General features: G+C 38.6%; 1 protein-coding gene across 2 annotated transcripts in view; it reads left to right on the top strand.

The window, feature by feature from the left end:
- Positions 1-22376, top strand: part of AVL9 (AVL9 cell migration associated) — a 63625-nt gene that overhangs the window by 6617 nt on the left and 34632 nt on the right. For both annotated transcript variants that reach the window (XR_009505005.1, XM_059933623.1), the window contains exons 2-7: positions 12237-12357; positions 14062-14147; positions 16792-16863; positions 19975-20064; positions 20760-20826; positions 22002-22042. Coding sequence is in view for 1 of the 2 variants with exons in the window: in XM_059933623.1 (XP_059789606.1) it covers positions 12237-12357; positions 14062-14147; positions 16792-16863; positions 19975-20064; positions 20760-20826; positions 22002-22042 (477 nt within the window). In the remaining variant the exon portion in view is untranslated. The remainder of the gene's footprint in view (positions 1-12236; positions 12358-14061; positions 14148-16791; positions 16864-19974; positions 20065-20759; positions 20827-22001; positions 22043-22376) is intronic.

Below are 22376 nucleotides of genomic sequence, written 5' to 3'. Positions count from 1 at the left end.
TGTTAGATTTGCATAATGTTTGGCAAAATAGTATAATCAATGTATATCAAACTTTTTGGTTCTTTCATAGATAGAGTGGAACTTTTTAAAACACTCAATAGGGAATAGTTATTTTCCAAAGTAATGTCATAAAAAGTTGGAATTATTACTTGAATTTTGACCACTATTCTGATAGAGTTCATGGTTTTGTAAACATAACTAGCAGTTTTAATTCTTGGATAAACTGGTTTTACCAGACTGTACTTCTTTAAAAAGTAGAGTTATTAAAGCACTAGAACTCACGTTTACATGAGTAGTTACAAAAATGAATAAAGCAACTAGAAGCAGTGAAGAGAGCAGTATATTTTCCTTTTGGTCTGAGTGGGCTGATGATGGGGAAATCTCCATGAATAGCAGGATGTAGCATTGTAAATTCAGGAATGGGTTGAGGAGATTTGAGGGGATGGTTTATGTTAGGGTGACAGTGTCAAGCCCTGACCCATTCAGGTTTTGGTGACAGAAGGCTGGCTGACAGATACAAAGTTTATGTACCTGCTATTGATGGAATCTTGTGGTGACAATGATGAAATGTTGGGGAGGTATTGCTTGTGATTCTTGTTGGAATAAGTAGGTCTTTGGAACAGAAAAAAACAAATTTTTGGAGAATTAGAGGTTAGGGAAGAATAAAAGTCTGAGTGGGCTGATTATGGGAAAATTTAAGGATTTTTTTTTTTTAGCTATGCAGGAAAACTCCTGAAAGAAGATTGCATTTTCTGGCCCTCCATAGCACTTTTATTTTTGGGTGGAGTTTTTTTGTTGATTTTAGCCATGCTTTTTCTATGCTGAAATGATGAAAATCTCTGACTTTGCAGGGCTGCAACATTAACACTTAATAGCGGTGGAATAGTTTTCTTTTAGGCCTTGGCATCACAGCTAAACAGGGTGGGAGGTCAACCTGTGTAATGGAAATTTAGAAATATCAGGAAGCTTCTTTTGCCCTCTTATAATTCTTCCCAGGTAGCTAGAAGGTGCCTAACAGTACATAAATTTCTTTTTTTTGAATTTTATTTTTTTATACAGCAGGCATAAATTTCTTTCTTTGCCTAAGTCTTTGATCCCCAGTAAAATACATATCATGGGTAGCCTTCTCCTTGTTATCAGTGTGGTGCAGATCCTTTGCTGAGCACAGATTTTGCTAGACAAGGGAAGACTGCAGAAGGGCCCTGGTCTATCATGGATGGGCTCTACAGGAGGAGGATGAAGACCTACTTACCTAATAATTTTGAGAAAGACTGGTCCTATTATATTCTTTGGTTACAGTGCCATCAGAGGGAATTCCCTGGCAGTACAGTGGTTAGGACTCCCCCCTTCCACTGCAAGGGGCACGATGGTGAACTAAGATCCTACATGCCATGCAGCGCGGCCAAAAAAAAAAAGATGCCACCAGATTAAAAACTCAGTTTCTCCCTAGGATATTTTTAGAGGATGTTATTTAAATTGATATTTTTGACAATTTTTAAAATCATATTTCAGCTGTTTTAAAAAGTGACTTCAAAAAAAATAAATTTATTTATTTATTTTTGGCTGCATTGGGTCTTCATTGCTATGCACGGGCTTTCTCTAGTTGCGGCGAGCAGGGCTACTCTTCATTGCGGTGCATGGGCTTCTCATTGTGGTGGCTTCTCTTGTTGTGGAGCATGGGCTCTAGGTGCGCGGGCTTCAGTAGTTGTGGCACGCGGGCTCAGTAGTTGTGGCTTGTGGGCTTAGTTGCTCTGCGGCATGTGGGATCTTCCTGGAGCAGGGCTCGAACCCGTGTCCCCTGCATTGGCAGGTGGATTCTTAACCACTACACCACCAGGGAAGTCCCAAAAAATGACATTTCTTTTCAGAAGTAATATGTACTCACTGTGGTAGAAAAGTGAGAAAATATAGAGACGGAAAAAAAGAAAACTAGCACTTAAAATCCTATATCCTAGAGAAACCTGCCTTGAATATTCCTGGAGGAATATTTTTTATGAATATAAACTTTTTCCAAAAATGTATCATACTATAAACAAATTTTAGGACCTGCCTTTTTTTATGTAATATTTTACCATTAATATCTTCCATTTTGATAAGTATTGAATTTATAGCATTTTAAAAATAGCTAAATAGTATTTTGTAGAAATCTTTAACTGGTCTCCTTTTTAGACACTTAGGTGACATTCCAATTTTTTGCTATTTTGAAGAGTGCAGCAAAGAACATCCTTGTGACTTTGCACCATTTTTCTAAGTGTGGAAACTAAGTCATCTTTTCTTTTCGTTCTTCTTTTTTTTAAATGGGGATCTTTTTAAAATAGATTTTGTAGCAGCATATACTGAACACAGTTTAAGTTAGTCTGGATGATTCTGCCTTCATAACAAATGTCACTCATTGTACTATGGCATTATCGGTTTATTTTAACATAGAGTGATTTGCATATGCCTCTGACTCAGCTGGGCTTTTGATAGCCAGTCAGAGAGAGGGAGATGATGGAGCAGTGAGCAGTTACTTCTCAGTGTTGACCAGAAACATAATGTAGTTTTCAGCTTCCCCTCCCTGCTTTCTCATATGTTGCTTCTTTTTTCTTCAGTGGACTGGGAGGGCACATCTACTAGATGTGTATGAAATAAATTGACTCAGTCATGAGTTTTGAAAGAAGACCTAAAGACTTCTCCTTAGTATATTATCCAGGGCTGCATGACAGCTGGTTAGGCTGATAGATGCTTTTCTTACTTGTTCCTAGTTGGCAATATTCTAGGTAATTAAATTGTCAGAAGTCTGACTTCAGAATAAACTATGTTTGGGTGTCCAGTTAGATTTGAAATATGGCCCTCTGCACTTGTGTTTTCTTCATCCAACTCGTCACAGGGTATGCTAGCTATTTATTAATATATGAGGAAATCACTGCAGGGTTGTTAATGAAACCTGTTCCTGCCCCCATGGCTTTCACAGGTGATATTAGTAATTTGTTAGATTCTATTTTGTGGGTGTGGTGCATGCCCAGAAATTGGAATCTTTTTTGCCATGTAAAAGTTCAACATTGAAATATTAAAAATAAATTGATGTGTGGGATTTCCCTGGTGGCACAGTGGTTAAGAATTCATCTGCCAACGCAGGGGACACGGGTTCGAGCCCTGGTCCGGGAAGATCCTACATGCTGCAGAGCGACTAAGCCCGTGAGCCACAACTATTGAAGCCCACTCGCCTAGAGCCTGTGCTCCACAGCAAGAGAGGCCACCACAATGAGAAGACCACGCACCACAACGAAGAGTAGCCCCCGCTCACCACAACTAGAGAAAGCCCGTGTGCAGCAACGAAGACCCAACACAGCCAAAAATAAATACATTAAAAATAAATTGATGTGTAAAAGATTGCTAGGGTAGAGTTCATTAAAACAAATTGATTTTTTTTGGCTGTGCCGGGTCTTAGTTGTGGCATGCGAACTCTTAGCTGCGGCATGCGTGTGGGATCTAGTTCCCTGACCAGGGATCGAACCTGGGCCCCCTGTATTGGGAACCCCCTGGACCACCAGGGAAGTCCCTAAAACAAATTGATTTAAATCATTTGTTAGGAAGTTTCTAATTTTTTTTCCTGCAAGAAAATAATTTTTGTAGCTTTGATAATCATCTTTGTATATATTCTCAATAGCCTAGAGATAAATAATGTTCTATTTATATCATCTCATCCAGAAGACCAGTCTTCATCATTCCACCCTATGTTTTTTATAAATCCTCTTCCTAGCTCTCCTGTATTAGAGGAACTTTATATACAATATTCCTAATATCCCTTTGTAATTTCAGCTCTGCCAACTTTGTAAGAGACTAAATGAGGAAGAGTGCCATTTCTTTTCTAATACTGAATTGTTGAGAAATTTGCGAGGGAAAATATAACTCAGAGAAGATGTGTCTTCTACGTCCGAAGTTTCATTTAAATTGAAAAACATCATGACAGAGCCTTGGTGCCTAAAATGTTTTGACTGTTAAGAAAACAAGTACCCCGTGCTTCTGATAAAGGAGGTAAAATCCCTGAGGTACTTAGGAAGGGAGCGGAGAGGTGGAGCAGTTGCTTCAGAATTTCAGGAAGCCCTCTCCTTCCCTTAGTAAGCCCTGTTGTAGCCATATCTGTGGGGTCCAAGGATGTGTTTAATTTGCGTGCTGTTTAGCATTGTGGCTTTTATGGTTCTCTTGACAGTAGAGTGGATTGTTAGACAGTGAACAAAGGGTACTTTTGAAGTAATCAAAGTCCACACCAAGACACTATGTTAATTGTTTTGTTTTTGTAGTTTTTCATTGTTGTTTTTTCAGTCTTTTGCTTCTGAAGACAAAGTAGATGGAATCTGATTAGAGCACCCCAATTTGACTTGTGAACTGTGGAAAGGGGTTGTAATTTTTACCATTCCTGGAGGATAAACATACGTCACGGGACTTACCTGGTGGCGCAGAGGTTGGGAGTCTGCCTGACAATGCAGGGGACACGGGTTCAAGCCCTGGTCCAGGAAGATCCCACATGCCGCAGAGCAACTAAGCCCGTGAGCCACAACTACTGAAGTCCACGCACCTAGAGCACGCGCACAGCAACGAAGACCCAAAGCAGCCAAAAATTTAAAAAAATATATATATATGTCACCATTTCTTACATAGTTCATTTAGCATTAAGAAAAATTGCCTTTATCTGGAGCCTGTGCCCCGCAACGGGAGGGGCCGCGATAGTGAGAGGCCCGCGCACCACGATGAAGAGTGGCCCCCACTTGCCACAACTAGAGAAAGCCCTCGCACGAAACGAAGACCCAACACAGCTATAAATAAATAAATAAATAAATAAATAAATAAATAAATAAATAAAGTAGCTATTAAAAAAAAAAAGAAAAATTGCCTTTTATTCCTTGTGATTAGAGCATCTTTATTCAGCTTTCCCTTGTTAGCAATCAGCCATTGTCTTCTTTTTCCCTCCTCTTATCTTTTGTAGTTAAGTATGTAAATTATTACTACTAATTGAGATCAAAATAGATTTTGCCATATGAGTGTTGGTTGACATAGAAAGAGAGCTACTTAAAATTTGTGTGAGTTAGTCATAGGGGAACATTTGATGTATCTGTTATATATTGTCTGTGCTAATGCCCTCCCAGATACCATCTTTGCTCCCCAAATTTAACTTAGATTTGGGGCTGTGAACTTTCACTGTAAAATAGTAACCTTACTGGATGATAATCATTCTAAATGTTGCTTATCTCTGAAGGTTTACTTTGGTTTTTGTCAGTGATTTCTCACATATACTGAGGGCTACCCTGTACAGTGTGCAGACCCTGCACAGCACAGCTGCAGGGAGAGCCCTTCTTGTAAACTGCAGTGTTGGTGGTTTCCCCTAGAGTTGGACTGTGAGGCAGCCTACTATACCTACCTTTACTTTCTGTGGTACTGCTTAGTTTTATTGGCAGTATTGTTTAAATTGCATTTTGATGCAACTGAGTATTATGTGAGACTCTCAGGTAACCTCCAAGAGAATTCCTCTTAAGCCTATATGCCATGAATTGTGTGTCTGCCTGGATTATTTTGGACATATTGAAAAGGGGCATATAGAGTGTTGAGTCTGTATTCAAAATATGAAGAATGTACAACTTAAGGTTTATAAATCCCATTATTTCGGAGATACCAGATTCATTGTTAATTTGTTTTTCCCCACACACTGACCGGATATCCTACAATTCAGTTCTATTCTACGCTACGTGTCTACCCCTCAGGTTCTAAAATTTCCTAGAACAACTCGTAAAACTCAGGAAAACACTGCTTACCTTTACTGGTTTATTAAAGGCTACTACTCTGGAATAGCCAAATGGAAGAGATGCATAGGACAAAAAGTAGGTGGGAAGGGACATGGGACTTCCATGCCGTCCCTGGGCACAGCATCCTCCCAGCACCTCAGTGTCTTTACCAACTGGGAAGCTCCCTGAACCTCATCATTTGGGGATTTTATGGAGGTTTCATTACATAAGCATAATGTATTAAATCATTAGCCATTGGTGATTGAACTCAATCTCTAGCCCCTCTCCCCTCCCCGGAGGTTTAGGGGTGGCGCTGAAAGTTCCTAGCTTCAAATCAAGGCGTGATGGTTCTGGTGACCAGGCCCCATCCTGGAGCCATTTAGCCCATGCCCACCAAGAGTCCCCTCATTAGCATACCCCCAGGTATGGTTGAAAGCATCTTGTTATGAATAACAAAGGCTACTCCTATCACTTAGGAAATTCCAAGTGTTTTAGGAGCTTTGGGTCAGGACCAGGGACAAAGACCAAATAAAAATCTATTTTTTTTTATTACATCACATTTAACTGTACTGAATAGCTTATAATAATTTTAAAAAACTTAAAATGTTCAACAATAAAGGGTTGATTAAATAATGAAACAACACCATATAGCCATTGAAATTGTTGTATGTGTGTAGACACAGAAAGGAGTTTGTGTGAACTATTGTAAATTTGATGAGCAAGTTTAGCAGTCTCCAAATGCAAGGATTTGTTTGTAGCAAATAAACTAGCAGAAGAATTCTAGAAAGTTGCCAACACGGTATAGGCAGTGTACAATTTATGAAAAAGTTGTGTCACAAAAAAGTTAGCTGTTTGAGATTCTGAATACGTTTTCCTGAAGAATCAATGTTACAAGTATTCTGGATGCAAGTCAGTCTAAAGCCGCCTTATTTTACCCAACAGAATTCTTCAAACATATGTAGTATCTGCACTTAACTTATATTTATAACAATTTTATGAGCTGATTGCATTTTAAGTTCAAACTAGAGTCACTCAAAACAGATCTTCCTTTAATAGAATCAGGATCATATATTGAACATAACATAGCATCAGATATTAGACTCTGGCCTTTGGTAATTTGATAACTAAATCTTCAGAAAAGGAAATGGATCTCTCCATGTCCCTTTGCCTCCAAAAGGATAGGATGGAAATACTTCCTTCTGAAGTTAGGAACTGCTTGTGGTTATCATTTGCTTTTTTAAAAATTATTATTCTAAAAGCAGTCACTTAGGGACTTCCCTGGCGGTCCAGTGGTTAAGATTTCGCAGGGGGTGCGGGTTAGCTCCATCCCTGGTTCGAGCTAAGATCCCACGTGCCTCGCGGCCAAAAGACCAAAACATAAAACAGAAGCAATATTGTAACAAATTCAATAAAGACTTTAAAAATTGTCCACGTCAAAAAAAAAATTTTTTTTTTAAGCAATCATTTAGGGACTTCCCTGGTGGCACAGTGGTTAAGAATCCGCCTGCCAATGCAGGGGACACAGGTTCGATTCCTGGTCTGGGAAGATCCCACATGCTGTGGAACAAGCCACACACAACTACTGAAACCCGCGCACAGCAAGGAAGAGTAGCCTCCGCTCACCACAGCTAGAGAAAGCCCGCGCACAGCAACGAAGACCCAGCACAGCCAAAAGTTAATTAATTAATTAATTTTTAAAAAGCAATCATTTAAAAATAAATACCAATTTACTTAAAAGTAAATGATAATATCTTCAACTTATTGTCAAATGGTTTAGAAAGTATTTGTATACACGTGCAACACAAATAAAGCACATATGGCCAAAAAATTAGCAGTTTGTGAATATAGATGAAAGTTACAAGATTTTTGAACTCTTTCAAATTTTCTGTAAGTTTGAAATTAAAAAAAAAAAAAGATGGAAAAAATTAACAGGAATATTCCTTTAGCTCCAATCCCCAACTCTTTTCACCTCTCCAGATATAAAACCTCTATTAAAGGTTTTTTCAAGTATGTTTTTTAATCCATTTACAAAGATGTATAATTGTTTGCATAAATGGAATCACAGTATAAGTAGGATTATACTATATTCACTGATATCCTGCTTGCTTTTTATTTTTTTATTTTTTTATTTTTTTTTAAATATTGGGACTGTAATGATTTTTTCTTTAAATTTTATTTATTTATTTATTTATGTCTGTGTTGGGTCTTTGTTTCTGTGCGAGGGCTTTCCCTAGTTGCGGCAAGTGGGGACCACTCCTCATCGCGGTGCGTGGGCCTCTCACTATCGCGGCCTCTCTTGTTGCAGAGCACAGGCTCCAGATGCACAGGCTCAGCAGTTGTGGCTCACGGGCCTAGCCGCTCCGCGGCATGTGGGATCCTCCCAGACCAGGGCTCGAACCCGTGTCCCCTGCATTGGCAGGCAGACTCTCAACCACTGCGCCACCAGGGAAGCCCTGCTTGCTTTTTAAATTTAACAGTACGTATTAATTTTCTATTGCTTCTGTTACCACAAACAACACACTTAAAACAACACAAATTTATTAGCATTCTGGAAGTCAGAAATCTGAAATGGGTTTCACTAGGCTAAAATCAAGGTGTTGGCAGCTCTGCGTTTCTTTAGGATGCTCTAAGGGAGGATCAGTTTTCTTGCCTTTTCCAGCTTCTAGGGGTTGCCTGCATTCCTTAGCTTATGGCCCTTTTCTCCATCTTCAAAGCATCTTGAAGCGTAGCATCTTCAAATATCTCTGACTCTGTCTCTTCTGCCTCTCTCTTATAAGGACCCTTGTGATTACACTGGGACCGCCTGGATAATCCCCATCTGGAGATAATCTTATGTGCAATGTCCCTTTTGCATTGTAAGGTAACATTGACAGATTCTAGGGGTTAGGAGATGGACATATCTGGAGGGCTCTTATTTTACCTACTATACAGTGTACCATACCTATCTTGCTTTATCAATATATTATAAATCTATGATTCTTTTTTACAGCTGGATAGAACTGATGTAAAATTTATGTGACCAATCTTCTGACGAATATTTAGGTTTCCGATTTTTATGCTTCAATAAGTCATGTTTCTGTGAATATTTTTGTACATATCTGTGTGAATATCTGTGTATTCGTGGGATAAATTCCTAAAACTGAAATTGCTGAGTCAATGTATTGTTGATTTGATAATACTGCCAAATAGTCATCCAAACTGCTGTACCAATTTACAGTCCCACAGCCAAGCCCCATACTCTTGTCAACACAAAATATGAATAATCTTTTTCATGTTTTTCAATATATCAGTAAAAACTTTATTATTTCAAATTGCATTTCCATGTTTAAATAAGAGGTTGAGGGACTTCCCTGGTGGTCCAATGGGTAAGACTCCGTGCTCCCAATGCAGGGGGCCTGGGTTTGAGCCCTGATTGGGGAACTAGATCCCACATGCATGCCGCAACTAAGAGTTCACATGCTGCAACTAAGAAGTCCGCATGCGCCAACGAAGATCCCACCTGCTGCAACTAAGACCTGGCGCAGCCAAAATAAATAAATAAAATAAATAAATAAATATTAAATAAGAGGTTGAGCGTTGGCATACTACTTTCTTTTGGAATTTTCTAGATTAAACTTGTCAAATGAATACAAACAAAAAAACACACACAACGTGAGAGTTGTGAGTTAAGTTTTATTTGGGGCAAAATGAGAACTATAGCCCAGGAGACAGCCTCTCAGAAACCTCTGAGCAACTGCTCTGAAGAGGTCACAGGAGAGGTTAGTATATGTGTGATTTTTTTTTTTTAATGGAGATTTTATTTATTTATTTATTTATTTATGGCTGCGCTAGGTCTTCGTTGTGGTGTGTGGGCTGTTCGTTGCGGCGTGTGGGGTCAGTAGTTGCGGCACTCGGGCTTAGTTACCCCTCGACATGTGGGATCTTAGTTCCCCGAACAGGGATCGAACCTGCATCCCCTGCATTGGAAGGCAGATTTTCTTTTTTTTTTTTTTAAGGAAATATCCTAAATCTATTATTATTATTATTTTATTTATTTATTTTACTTTTGGCTGTGTTGGGTCCTCGTTGCTGCCTGCGAGCTTTCACCAGTTGCGGTGAGCGGGCTTCTCATTGCGGTGGCCTCTCTCCCTGCAGAGTACCGGCTCTAGGCACACAGGCCTCAGCAGTTGTGGCACACGGGCTCCAGAGCGCAGGCTCAGTAGTTGTGATGCACGGGCTTAGTTGCTCCATGTCATGTGGTATCTTCCTGGACCAGGGCTTGAACCCGTGTCCCCTGCATTGGCAGGCGGATTCTTAACCACTGAGCCACCAGGGAAGTCCCTGAAGGCATATTCTTAACCGCTGGACCACCATGGAAGTCCCAGTATACGTGTGAGTTGGTGAAGGGGGATGTGTGCAGTCAAGCACACATTTTGGCAGAGGGTTGCTGCTAGTCACGAGGAGCAGATGTCTCCGTTAATGATTCTAGTGCTTTTCTAGATATGAGAAGATGCAAGAAATTGGGCTCAAATCTTCTGAAAAGATGTAACTATCTGAAGGCCTGTTCTGCCAGTTTTTCCCAGAGCACAGAGTGCCTCATTCCTGATCTCCGCCCTGAACTCCTTTCAGGGTGTGTTGAAGGTCAGTGACTGCAGTGGCTAGTGACCTAATCCTTGTAGAGGCAGATTGCAAGTGATAATTTTTAGTTGGCAAACTTTTTGGATCCTGAAGAGCAACATACTTCATGATGCATTTGTGAGAATTTGAGTCCATGATGTTTATATTTATTTAAAAGCATGTTTATTCCATACTAAATGCTTTTAAAATAAATACTATACATAAAAATTAGTGGTTTTCCAAAAGAAATTATTTTGTAATAATTACCAAGACTTCTTATGTGTTATATATTGGACTTCAGTGTTTACATAAAATACAGTAATTTATTTTCTTGTTTCTTTTTTTTTTTCCTTGTTAAAGCAAGAATTCTGAGTTGGGAATTTTTTTTAGCTCTGTAACTACCAGCTTCATAGCATCAGCTTTGAATTTATGTCTTTCCCTCTATGGCACACCATGCCTTCCCTTACACTTTTAAGATTTGCCAATATAAAACTGCTATGATAGAGAAGATACAGAGAAATGTGAAATGTAGCTTGAGATTATTTATGCCCAGCCTTCAGTTAATTGATGCTAAGTAACTGATCCTTTCAAACTGAAATGTTGATTGCTTCTGGAGGTGGGCACAGGGAAATTTAAACATTTTCAGTATAGAACTAGATCACCTGTTAAAAATAATCATTATTAAAGCCCTTTTATAATCGGCTCTCATGTGACTAGTGGCACCTTGATTACCTTGAGATGTGGGGAAATGAGCCATCATGTCTTTCCACATTAAAGATGGAATCTAAAAGTGATTCTTATCCCTATGTTGTTCCAACTTCATGTATTTATTACTAATGCAATGCAAATTCCTGCTTAAATATACTTCGAAAGAAAATTAAACATAAGACACTTAGAACTTACGTCAGTATGATAACCCAAGTCCTCAGCATTTAATTCTGCCTTCCTCTCCAAAAGTCTCATTGAAATAACAACAAAAAAACCCATAAGCAAAGGGAAAATGTTAGTAAACCTAGGGAATGCCAGAAACTGGGGGCTTATACTAAAAACTTTGTTATTTCTACAAGACAAACAGTATTAGAGAGACTTCATTGATCAGTTCTCAGTCTTGGGGGAAAAGAATAACCTGAAGTGGTGGTTAATGCCCATTCACCTCCCTAACAACCCATCGAAACCATGAACTCAAAGCTTCAAGTATTGGGAGCAAGGGAGCCAATTGATGGGAAGCAAATCTAGAACTTGGCTCAACTTCTTAGGCTCCTTTGTTGGATCTCTCCTACTCAGTTCAGGAGGATATTGGTTTTTCTCAGGGCTCCATGTCTTCAGTTACTGTCTATTTGATAACAGCTCCCAAACGTACATCTCCAATCCAGTCACCACCACCACTACCCCGTACCCTCGTGCACATCAAAGTTAAACTCCTTTAAATAAAAAAGGGGGAAAAGGCTTACAAATTTTTTCTTTTTCCTCATTTTTTCTTTCTTTTTTTTAGGGTTTTTTTCTTAAACTTTATGTATCTATTTATTTATTTATGGCTGCGTTGGGTCTTCATTGCTGCTCACGCGCTTTCTCTAGTTGCGGCGAGCAGGGGCTACTCTTCGTTGCGGTGCGCGGGCTTCTCATTGCGGTGGCTCCTCTTGTTGCGGACACGGGCTCTAGGCGCGCGGGCTTCAGTAGTTGTGGCACACGGGCTTAGTTGCTCCGTGGCTTTCCTCCCTTTTTCTTTTTCCTCTTCTATACCATAGGTTTGCTGAAAATGGCATCAAGAAGTATGGCTTATCCTTAGTTCTGTCATTGAGAATTTGAAAGCATTTTTGTCTGCCAGGGTATAATGCTCCCTTTGATCATCAACCTGTTGGCTAACATTCCTTACCATTTTAGGTTGAATTCTCTTACCCGCCCCTGATCCCAGGAGATGGACATGACAGTCACAGTCTACCTGAAGAATGGAAGTATTTGCCCTTCCTTGCCTTACCAGATGGCGCACACAACTACCAAGAAGGTATGTAAACAGACAGTGGAGCAATCAGTAGGTGGCTTTTTTAAAAAATTTGCCACGAGTCTGAGTACTTTGGTAATGAAAGACCTTTGGCCTATTGTGACTATTCATAAAATATTTAAATGCTTCTTTGGAGATGACTAGTTAGTCATATACTAGAGGATCTGCAGAGAAGTGCCAGGCTTATACTGGTAATGGTTGGTGAACACTGGCCACTCCTTTGCCAAGAGCTCTGGCCAAAGTAAGTGATTAGCCATATTAGGACATCTGCTACTGGTAGCACTTTCTGCATTTAAACTTCAGACTCCTCTCAGAGACAAACTAAGGAGCTTTACCTGCACCAGCTGCACATGGATTGGAGCTCTAGCCTCGTCCTCCAGTGCCCACCTGAGAACAGCTGGGATTGCTTCTCCACCTCCGGAGCACTGCCATCACAGCGCTCTGCTTAAAAGTTTGCTTGCATGCGTGGGGAGCATGTTAACACCCTCAAAGAAAGCAGTGCCGTGAAGTTAGTACTGAGTCTCCTATCACCGTATGCTTTGAATGGCTTAATGAAGAAATACACTATACTTGATGATGGTATTAGAGGCTCTACCAAGACACAAGATTAAACTTGGTTTGACTACTTGTTTTTCTAACATTTACTAATCTTTGTATGAAATGAAGCAAATATTACCCTGCAGTTTAACATAAAATTAATTTTTAAAATTTATTTACTTATTTATTTTTGGCTGCATTGGGTCCTCGTTGCTGCGTGCAGGCTTTCTCCAGTTGCAGAGAGAGGGGGGCTACTCTTCGTTTCGGTGCGCGGGCTTCTCATTGCGGTGGCTTCTCCTGTTGCGGAGCACGGGCTCTAGGTGCGCGGGCTTCAGTAGTTGTGGCTCACGGGCTCTAGAGCGCAGGCTCAGTAGTCGTAGCGCGCGGCCTTAGTTTCTCCACAGCATGTGGGATTTTCCCAGACAAGGACTCGAACTCGTGTCCCCTGCATTGGCAGGCGGATTCTTAACCACTGCGCCACCAGGGAAGTCCCTAACATAAAATTTAAATGCTGTACTTTTAACCTCACAAATCTTTTTTTTTTTTAACCTTTTTATCATGAAAGCTTTTAAACATACAGAAAAGTTGGAAGAATAGTAAATATTCCACAAACTTTCTTTATATATGTGTATGGTTTTGCCTATACTATTTGAAAGTCAGTTGCAAACATCATGACACTTTAAATACTTCAGCCTGCATCTTGTAAAAATTCCCCGGGATGACTTTCGATTCTTTTACCACAGCTAAGAGATTTAACAGTAATTCCATAATACCATCTCATATCTAATCTATGTTCAAATTTCCCCAATTGTCCCAAGAATTTCTTGGATCTATTCAGAATTTATGTGTTGCCTTTGGTTTGTATGATTCTTTACTTTCTTTTTATCTGGAATAATCCTGTATAATAAAGTATTTTCTGAGAAAAGTGATTGTAGTCTCAATTCGACCTGTTATGATTCAGCCTCTTGGGCTTTTTGTGATGAGTGTACACTGGAAGGCAGTGAGAGGAATTCTAAGAAACCAGTGGTTGTGATGCTAGAAATAAGTCTGACATGGGTTCCTTGTTACTTCATCGTTTTTGTTTAAGTGACTGCATTATAATAACGTCAGAGTTCATTATTAATACGGGTAGTCCACTTTGGTATTTACCTTTTTCTGTATATCTCTTAGATACTGTGTTTTTTCACTTGCCACCCAGAAATGGAAATGGAGCCACTGTATATGGTATCTCTTGCTATCGACAAATTGAAGCCAAGGTACGGTTAAAATGACTAACACTAAAAAACGCTAAAAAATTGTTTAATTGTTGGCCACTTAAGATGTAGAATTTGGGGAAATACATAGTCTTTATGTTTCATGTGGTACCTGTGATATTGTTTTAAATTTTTATAAACTATGTAGCTGTTTTCTCTATAGTACCAGTTTATTCACATGAATGTTTTTCTAAGTTGACATTGGTGACTAATTATATTTGTATTGTATAATATTTTGTACATTGTTTTTAGATAGTGATACCAAAATTATCCATTTGTCTTCAAAATACTGTATGTCAATTTCATGGTGTCCTTGAGTTTTCCATTTCTAGTGTTTGGTATGTAACTTTAAAAAATGGAATGGTAATGAGTGTTGTATTTTTTTTTTTTAAGGAACATTCTAGAAGTAATGGAAAGTACTTATAGTAGCTGCAAACTACTTACAAGTTATCTTAATTATATATAACTAAGATTTTGATCATTCTTAAACTTACCTTCCTGCTTAATGCCTAACTTACTATAATATCTCTAATTAATAAATTTAAATAAACCAAGATGGGTAGTTTCCCCTTTCCTGGTTTGCTTCTGAGCAGCACCGTTCTTTTTGTGGTGGCGATACCCTTTCTGAGTAAAGATCTCTTTCCTCTTATGAAATCATTAATACTCTGGAGTAGTGAGCGCTTTTCAACCTCGGCTTCACGTTGGAATCACCTGGTGAGCTTTAGATACTTGGGATGACTAGGGCCCAACCCCAGAGATTCTGATTTAATGTTCCGGGCAGCAGGAGTATTAAAAGTTCCCCAGGTGATTCTAATATGTAGGCAAGACTATAAACCATGTAGGCAAGACTATGAACCACTGCTCTAAAACAATGATTTTTGACCAGAACTACATGGAGACTCTTTTCTTTTTTTTTTTTTGGCCAGGAGACTTTTTTTTTTTTGGCCACAGCATGCGGGATCTTAGTTCCCTGACCAGGGATCGAACCTGTGCCTCCTACAGTGGAAGCACGGAGTCCCAACCTCTGGACCGCCAGGGACGCCCCAGAGACTTTTTTTTTTAATTTAAGTATACTTGCCGGGCCTTTCCTTCTACAGACTGAAGTAGAATCTCTGGTAGTAGATCCTAGGCAATTACAAAGTTTTAAAAGCTTCCTCAGGTGGGTAATTAACTTAATAAGTCTTTAAAAATTTTCTTTCAACTTTTATAATGAACGTTTCAAACACGCAGATAAATTAAAAGAATTGCACAATAAACACCTGTATACCCACCATCTACATTCAACAGTTGTTAATGTTCTACCACATTTGCTCTGTGTGTGTGTGTGTGTGTGTGTGTTTCCCTGAAGCATTTAAAAGTAAACTGCATGAATAAATCCCAGCATACACAAAGTAGTTAACTACCGTGAAATAACCCTCCGTGCACAGGGCCTGGAACATAGGAAACACCCAGTAAATGTTTGTGGTTCAGATGAATAACTGAGTTTAAAGATAAAGAAACCTGTGAATAATTACGCATTTGATTTCTTCATGTACCTTACATCTTATTAGATGAGATGAATTGAGCTGCTGCCCTTTCTTGGAAATTTGTTCCTTTCACTATCTCTTATCCCCTGTAGATTTTATAACCACTAGTAAAATTATTCCTCCGATGCTGTTGTCATTAACAACAGTTCTCATGCTCTACGTAGACAGCCTTTAAGTGGCATTTCATACTGCCTATCTCCCTCACCTCCTGAGTCTGACCCACTCCAGAGTATACTGGGGTTGCCCATTTCTCCAGGTTGTTCTCACCTCATCTGATAACCAGACAGATAAACCAGACATCAGAGAGCCCTAGAGCCTAGGAGAAAGCCTTTCCTTTCCTTTTGAACACAGCTGAGACCCGATGGATGAATCCAATCAAGGTAAGGAGGTAGAAACAGGTTGAGGAAAGGCTCTATTCTTGATGTAATCTAATCATCAGTCCTCAGGCAGTTGAAGACACTGAGACCCCATGGTCCTCAGGACAGATGCAAGGAGACGTCAGGCAGTACACTAGAGGGGGAAGAGTCGTTCTTACTGCCCTCACAGCCTTACCTGAGGTTGATCAAGTCCTGTTTCCTACTAGCAGAGAACTGCAGATATCTCACGTAGTCATCTTCAGAATCACCGAGGCTTGAGTTACGGCTCAGGGCTGGGCTACAATACAATACAGGTGTGCCAGGATAGACTCCAGTAACGTAGAATAACCAGCTTAACAAAACTGCTGACAATTCTTCCATCTCTGGAGAAACAAGCTGTTAAACTGTCCCTTTCTCACCAGAAACATTAGTCTCTGAAAGGGGTGTCCATCTTAAAACCAGAACCAGGGATGACTGATTTGCATTATGGATGTGGCAATTTACACATAAAGTAATCTCCACCAGACTGTAAATTCCTTGAGAGTAGAGATTGTCTCTCACTGTTAATATTCCCATTGCCTGCCAGATTCTGGCAGAGTGCTCTGGCTGACATTTATTCATTCAATAAACATCTTCTGAGATTCTCAATAAGTACTTTTAATTAAGTGCAAGATACTTTTTCTGATTGCTGTTTTATATTGAAAAATAATTATTTTTAAATATTTCCATGAAATATTTTTAATAATGACTATTTGTTTATAACAGGCATTGAAAGTACGACAAGCAGATATCACCAGAGAGACCGTTCAGAAAAGTGTCTGTGTTCTAAGCAAGCTGGTAAGAGAGCAAATAACCTGTTAATGTTAAACACTCATGGCAGCTTTTTATTTGATGATAAAGCATTATTAGAATGAGGAGAGATTTATGAAAACAGTGATACATTAAAATTAATCAGAGGCTTATTGTTGATGCTCTTGCATCTCCTCTTTGCCTTTCAGCAGGTTCACTCTCATTTCCCCTCTGCCCAAAACTAGTTAAGAGGGAGGAAATCTAATAGATCAGTTTTGGGGAAGGAGGTTGATATGTGAGCAAAATGAGGCATCTGATATATTTAATTTATCCAGCTTTGTTTTGTTCTCGAGACTGTGGATAAGTAATATTTTACTAAAATTCAAAGTATCATAATTACTCAGATTTTATTGATGATACAAAAGTGCGTGGCTCTTTGCAGTGAAAAATTGTATCCCTAGCTTGCTCTTTAAAAACTAAAAATGGGGCTTCCCTGGTGGCGCAGTGGTTGAGAATCTCCCTGCCAATGCAGGGGACACGGGTTCGAGCCCTGGTCTGGGAAGATCCCACATGCCATGGAGCAACTAGGCCTGTGAGCCACAACTACTGAGCCTGCGCGTCTGGAGCTTGTGCTCCGCAACAGGAGAGGCCGCGACAGTGAGAGGCCCGCGCACCGTGATGAGGAGTGGCCCCCACTCGCTGCAACTAGAGAAAGCCCTCGCACAGAAACGAAGACCCAACACAGCCAAAAATAAATAAATAAATAAAAATAATAAAATTATAAAGTACCAGCCCTAGCACAGTAGTTGGAACATTTAAAAAAAAAAAAAAAAAAAACTAAAAATGTTTGAGGAAAGGAAATGACATAATGAATTGTACTATAACAACACTTTAAAATTGTTTCTTCTCTGTACAGGTTGATCAGATGCAAGTTTATAATCATTTTAACTTTTTAGTTTTCAAAAGAAAATATATAACATTTCTTATTTTTCATAGCTGTCTCTATTAAATCATTTGTGATGTCCCATTTGTATTATTAATGGGGTAATAACACCTTTACCAGTAATACCAGATACCTAGTTCTACATGTAAAATATAGTCCCCCCAGTTCTGTTTGTGGGAAAAAATATCTAGATAGCTATCATATTAATTATCTTAGATCTATATGATTACTGAGTACAAATGTTTCTGCAGTTAACCTAATGCAAAACTGAGAGTATTTCATTAGCCTAGTCACCAACAAAACTATGGTTTTATTTAATTATTTCTTCTACAATTGTTCCAATTTCTTATATTCACAGACAGTTTAAATGTAGCTTGCTTAGTACTAAGCTTTAAAAAAACAAAAAACAAAACCTGAGTGAGAATAACTTAGTACTATGGACCTTACTAATAAGATTTTGAGGATCAGGATATTTGTTCCAAGATAGTAATTTTTTTTTTTCTGTTTTTTGGCTGCATTGGGTCTTCGTTGCTGTGCGCGGGCTTTCTCTAGTTTGCAGCGAGCGGGGGCTGCTCTTCCGTGCGGTGCACGGGCTTCTCACTGCAGCGGCTTCTCTTTTTGTGGAGCACACGCTGTAGGCACGCGGGCTCAGTAGTTGTGGGTTGTGGGCTCTAGAGCGCAGGCTCAGTAGTTGTGTGCGTGGGCTTAGTTGCTCTGCGGCATATGGGATCTTCCCAGACCAGGGCTTGAACCCATGTCCCCTGCATGGCGGGCGGATTCTTAACCACTGCGCCACCAGGGAAGTCCCAAGTAATTTTAAATATAGGGCAAGAATAGTCTCCTAGAAAAGGAATGGTTATAAAAGACTTCAATATCAGAAAATTGGTAAATTGCTAATCTGATTCCTGTACACAGTTTCTAGAAGGGTAGCCTGAAAAAATAAACATCAGTGAATTATTGTTTTTTAGTACTGGACCAGATGACCAAAGTATAGGAGTGCTGGATATTGAATAAACACAACATGTTGAAAGGCTTCCTGAATAATTCTTCAAAGAACAGTAATAATAATAATAAGTGCCATTTATCAAGTGCCTCTATGTCAAGTGTTCTATACCAGGCACTTTTTAGATATAGTTGTCATTTTAATCCTCATAAGAAGAGAGATCTAAGTATTTATTGTTCTCATTTCACAAATAAAGATATATCTCAGAGAAAAAATGTCTAACTCTCATGAACATGTAACTGCTATATGATAAAATTGGGGTGAAAATCCAGTTTTATCAGACAGATAAAACAGGCAGGGGGGATGGTGAGAGCCAGCTCACACAAAAATGTTTGGTGGTTCATAGTGCATTTTAGTCTATATATAAAAATATATTTAGTTAGAAATAATGATATATTAACCGGGATATTGGGGGAGAAAAGTATTGCAGTATTACTTGTTTTAACTAATTAGAGTATATATTCAGCATTAGTCTCTACATCCTAAAAAGGACACAGAAACCAGAAAACATCTAGAACAGAACATAAAAGGATGGAAATGGTAGGAAGAAGGTTTTAAATAGAGAAATAAGAATTAAGGAGTAACTTTTTTCAGATACAGAAAAGAATATTATATAGGATATTATAAAGGACACAGACTAGTTGTTTTAAGCCTCTATAGAGGGCAAAAAAAGGGGAAATGAAATTAAATTTAATCATGAATGTTCAACTGAATATAAGAATTAGTGCTATAAGGATGATTAAACGTTACTACAAGCTAGCAGAACAGTGTGCAGGATTACAATATGTTTTAAATTTTATGATAATGATGGCTAGCATTTAAGTGCTTTCTATATGCCAGATACTCTAGAAAGTGCTTTTACCTGTGTTAATATGAGAAAGCCCCATAAGATGTACTGTCTTTTCATATACCCATGTTCACATCAGCCAGCAGATGTGGAGAGGTTAAGTGCCCAGAGTTACGCGGCTGAGTGACTGGAGCAAGACCCAGGAGGTCTGTGCTCACTCTCAGCCCCGGTGCTCTGAGTGGGTCAGGCACTTTGCAGCTGCAGTCCAGGAGCTAGAACGGTGACTTAACAACGTTCAGCTGTGAATAATAAGATGCTAAAGTTGTCAGTAACTTTTTCCTTCTCGGTCTTTTCAAGTTAAAAAGTTGTGGGGTGTTTGTTTTTTTACTATTATCAAACTAATGGTAATTTCTCTTTTTCTTTAAGCCTCTCTATGGCTTACTTCAAGCAAAACTTCAACTCATTACGCATGCGTATTTTGAAGAGAAGGATTTTTCCCAAATTTCCATTCTAAAGGTAACTTTATCCCCCCCCATAGATGTGTGTGAAGACAGATTCATGAATCAAGTAGACTTTTAATAGCGTGAGCTAATCATTTATTAGCTTAAGAAGGACATTCTTCTTTGAAAATAATATTGAAGGGCCAATGATCATCCCAAAATGTACAGTTCATACTTATTGAACTTAATGAAACCATCTTTTATTAGAAAATAATGATTGACAGTTGACTATAACATAAATGTTTCTGTTAATGGATAATAGCCCTTTCGCTATGGCATTGCTTCTCTACATTTGTTATCTTAATAATACACTGAACAGTATGTTTATATATCACATTTCTGGATCCTAACTCCCATACTAAAAAACACAGAAAAACCACATTCCTATTTTACTGAAGATGGATAATATGTTTTTCTTGAGGCTGCCATGGATGTATAGAACATGGATCTCTCCTGGATTCTAGTGAGAGTAGGACAGTTAGTTATTTAGCAAGGAAGTAGAGGAAATTTATCCTAGGAATCCGTACCACCATGGGAATGAATCAAGCTCTAATATGTAGAGGAAGAGAAGGAAGGATTGCTGGAAACTGGCAAGTTTCAGAGAGACAAAATTGCCTCAGTTAAAGAACTAATTTTCCCTTGGTCATCCCATTTCTAATTCAGTGTCTAAAATGATAGTAAAGTGTTCTAAACTGAATTTGTATTTTATAGGAGCTCTATGAACATATGAATAGTTCCCTGGGAGGAACTTCATTAGAAGGATCCCAGGTATATCTTGGTAAGTCACTTTTTTACAAGTCAGAAGAAATGCCCTCATTTCTTTTTGTTTGGCATGCTGAGTTGCATGTAAAACTTCATGATAAGAATTACGTTTCTATATGGGATCTAAATTCCCCAACATTTGATGCTGCTGCTTCCTTAAATATCTTCTTAGGCAGTATTTACATTAAGAAGGGTTGTAACATACTTGTATCAAAATTTACAACTATTATTGTATAAGGAAAATTTCTGCTTTTCAGAGTAATAATGGAAGTTTTTTCTTTTCCTTACATTAATGCTGACCAGGTCAATTCCCTGTCATAACACAGAGGGAGAGCAAGAGAGAGAGATCTGCTTATTAGCTCTTTTCTATTCTAAGATCTTTCAAGTTGAGGGTTTTATGCTGTTTTGACAACCCAGAACATTCGTTCGTGTGTTAGGCACTCAATAAATGTCCTTTTCATGTTTTAAAAAAATTGTTGATCACATAGTGGTTTATGCTTGCTCAATTCCCATTTTAGCATGATGTAGCCAAACCCTGGTACTTCACTTTTGCAATCCTGTGTGTAATGTAAGCTGGTTACAAAGCTCCTATTCTGAGAATATGTTTTTCTCTAAATTAATTTATTTTGTCTAATGGCAGATGATCAGAGAAGATTGTGATTCAGAAATAGTAGCCTATGGGGTGTAGTGACCAAAAACCATGTTTAAATGATTGACTGCCACAGTAGTACAAGCTTTATAGTTTCTAAACTTGGGTAATTTGTAAGATGGCTGGAAAATGGGGAGGTGTTAGAGCTGCATGACCACAACACGAGCCACTAGCCACATGTGACTGTTTACATTTAGATTAGAATTAATAGAAATTAAATAAAATTTAAAAATCAGTTTGTCAGTCACACTTGCCATATTTCAAGTGCTCAGTGACCACATATGGCTACTCTATTGGACAGTGAAGATTTAGAACATTTTCATTATTGCAGAAAGTTCTATCACAGTGCTGTTTGACTGTTAACAGTATTTGATAAATTCTGATTATGCGTGTGCACAATGAGATACTACATAAATATTTAAATATTTGCATATTCCTACTTTTACCTGCCTTTCTTTTGAGGAGGTTAAAACTTTCTTTGACAAAAACAGTAGGTTGTAGTCACAGATTAGCTTTTTTTTTTTTTTTTTTTAACATTATAGGTCTGTCTCCTCGAGATCTTGTACTTCATTTTCGACACAAGGTATGATACGTTATTTAATTTATGATGTACTAAAATTATTTAACTGGGCAAATTCCATGAGCTGCATGGTCTAATGCAGATTGTGGCATAACCATGTTTTAGTTTTTCTGAGACAGCTGTCATAGTGATACAAAGTTGAAAGTGTTGATAGTGCTCATATGATAGAAATTTCTAAAAGTATACAAATAGCGTCTGTTTATTTCTGTGCAGGATAGGATACTTTTTTCTATGGTTTTTGTAATTTCGGATATCATGAAATCAGAGTGGAAAGAAACTTTTCTTTTTTTCACAGGATGTTGAGTGTCATTCCCCGTGCTATAGAACCTTGTTGTTT

The sequence above is a fragment of the Balaenoptera ricei genome, chromosome 9 (genome assembly GCF_028023285.1).
Source record: "Balaenoptera ricei isolate mBalRic1 chromosome 9, mBalRic1.hap2, whole genome shotgun sequence".
Taxonomy (NCBI): Eukaryota; Metazoa; Chordata; class Mammalia; order Artiodactyla; family Balaenopteridae; genus Balaenoptera; species Balaenoptera ricei.
The sequence above is the reverse complement of the archived record's forward strand: the minus strand, read 5'-3'. Positions and strand labels throughout refer to the sequence as shown.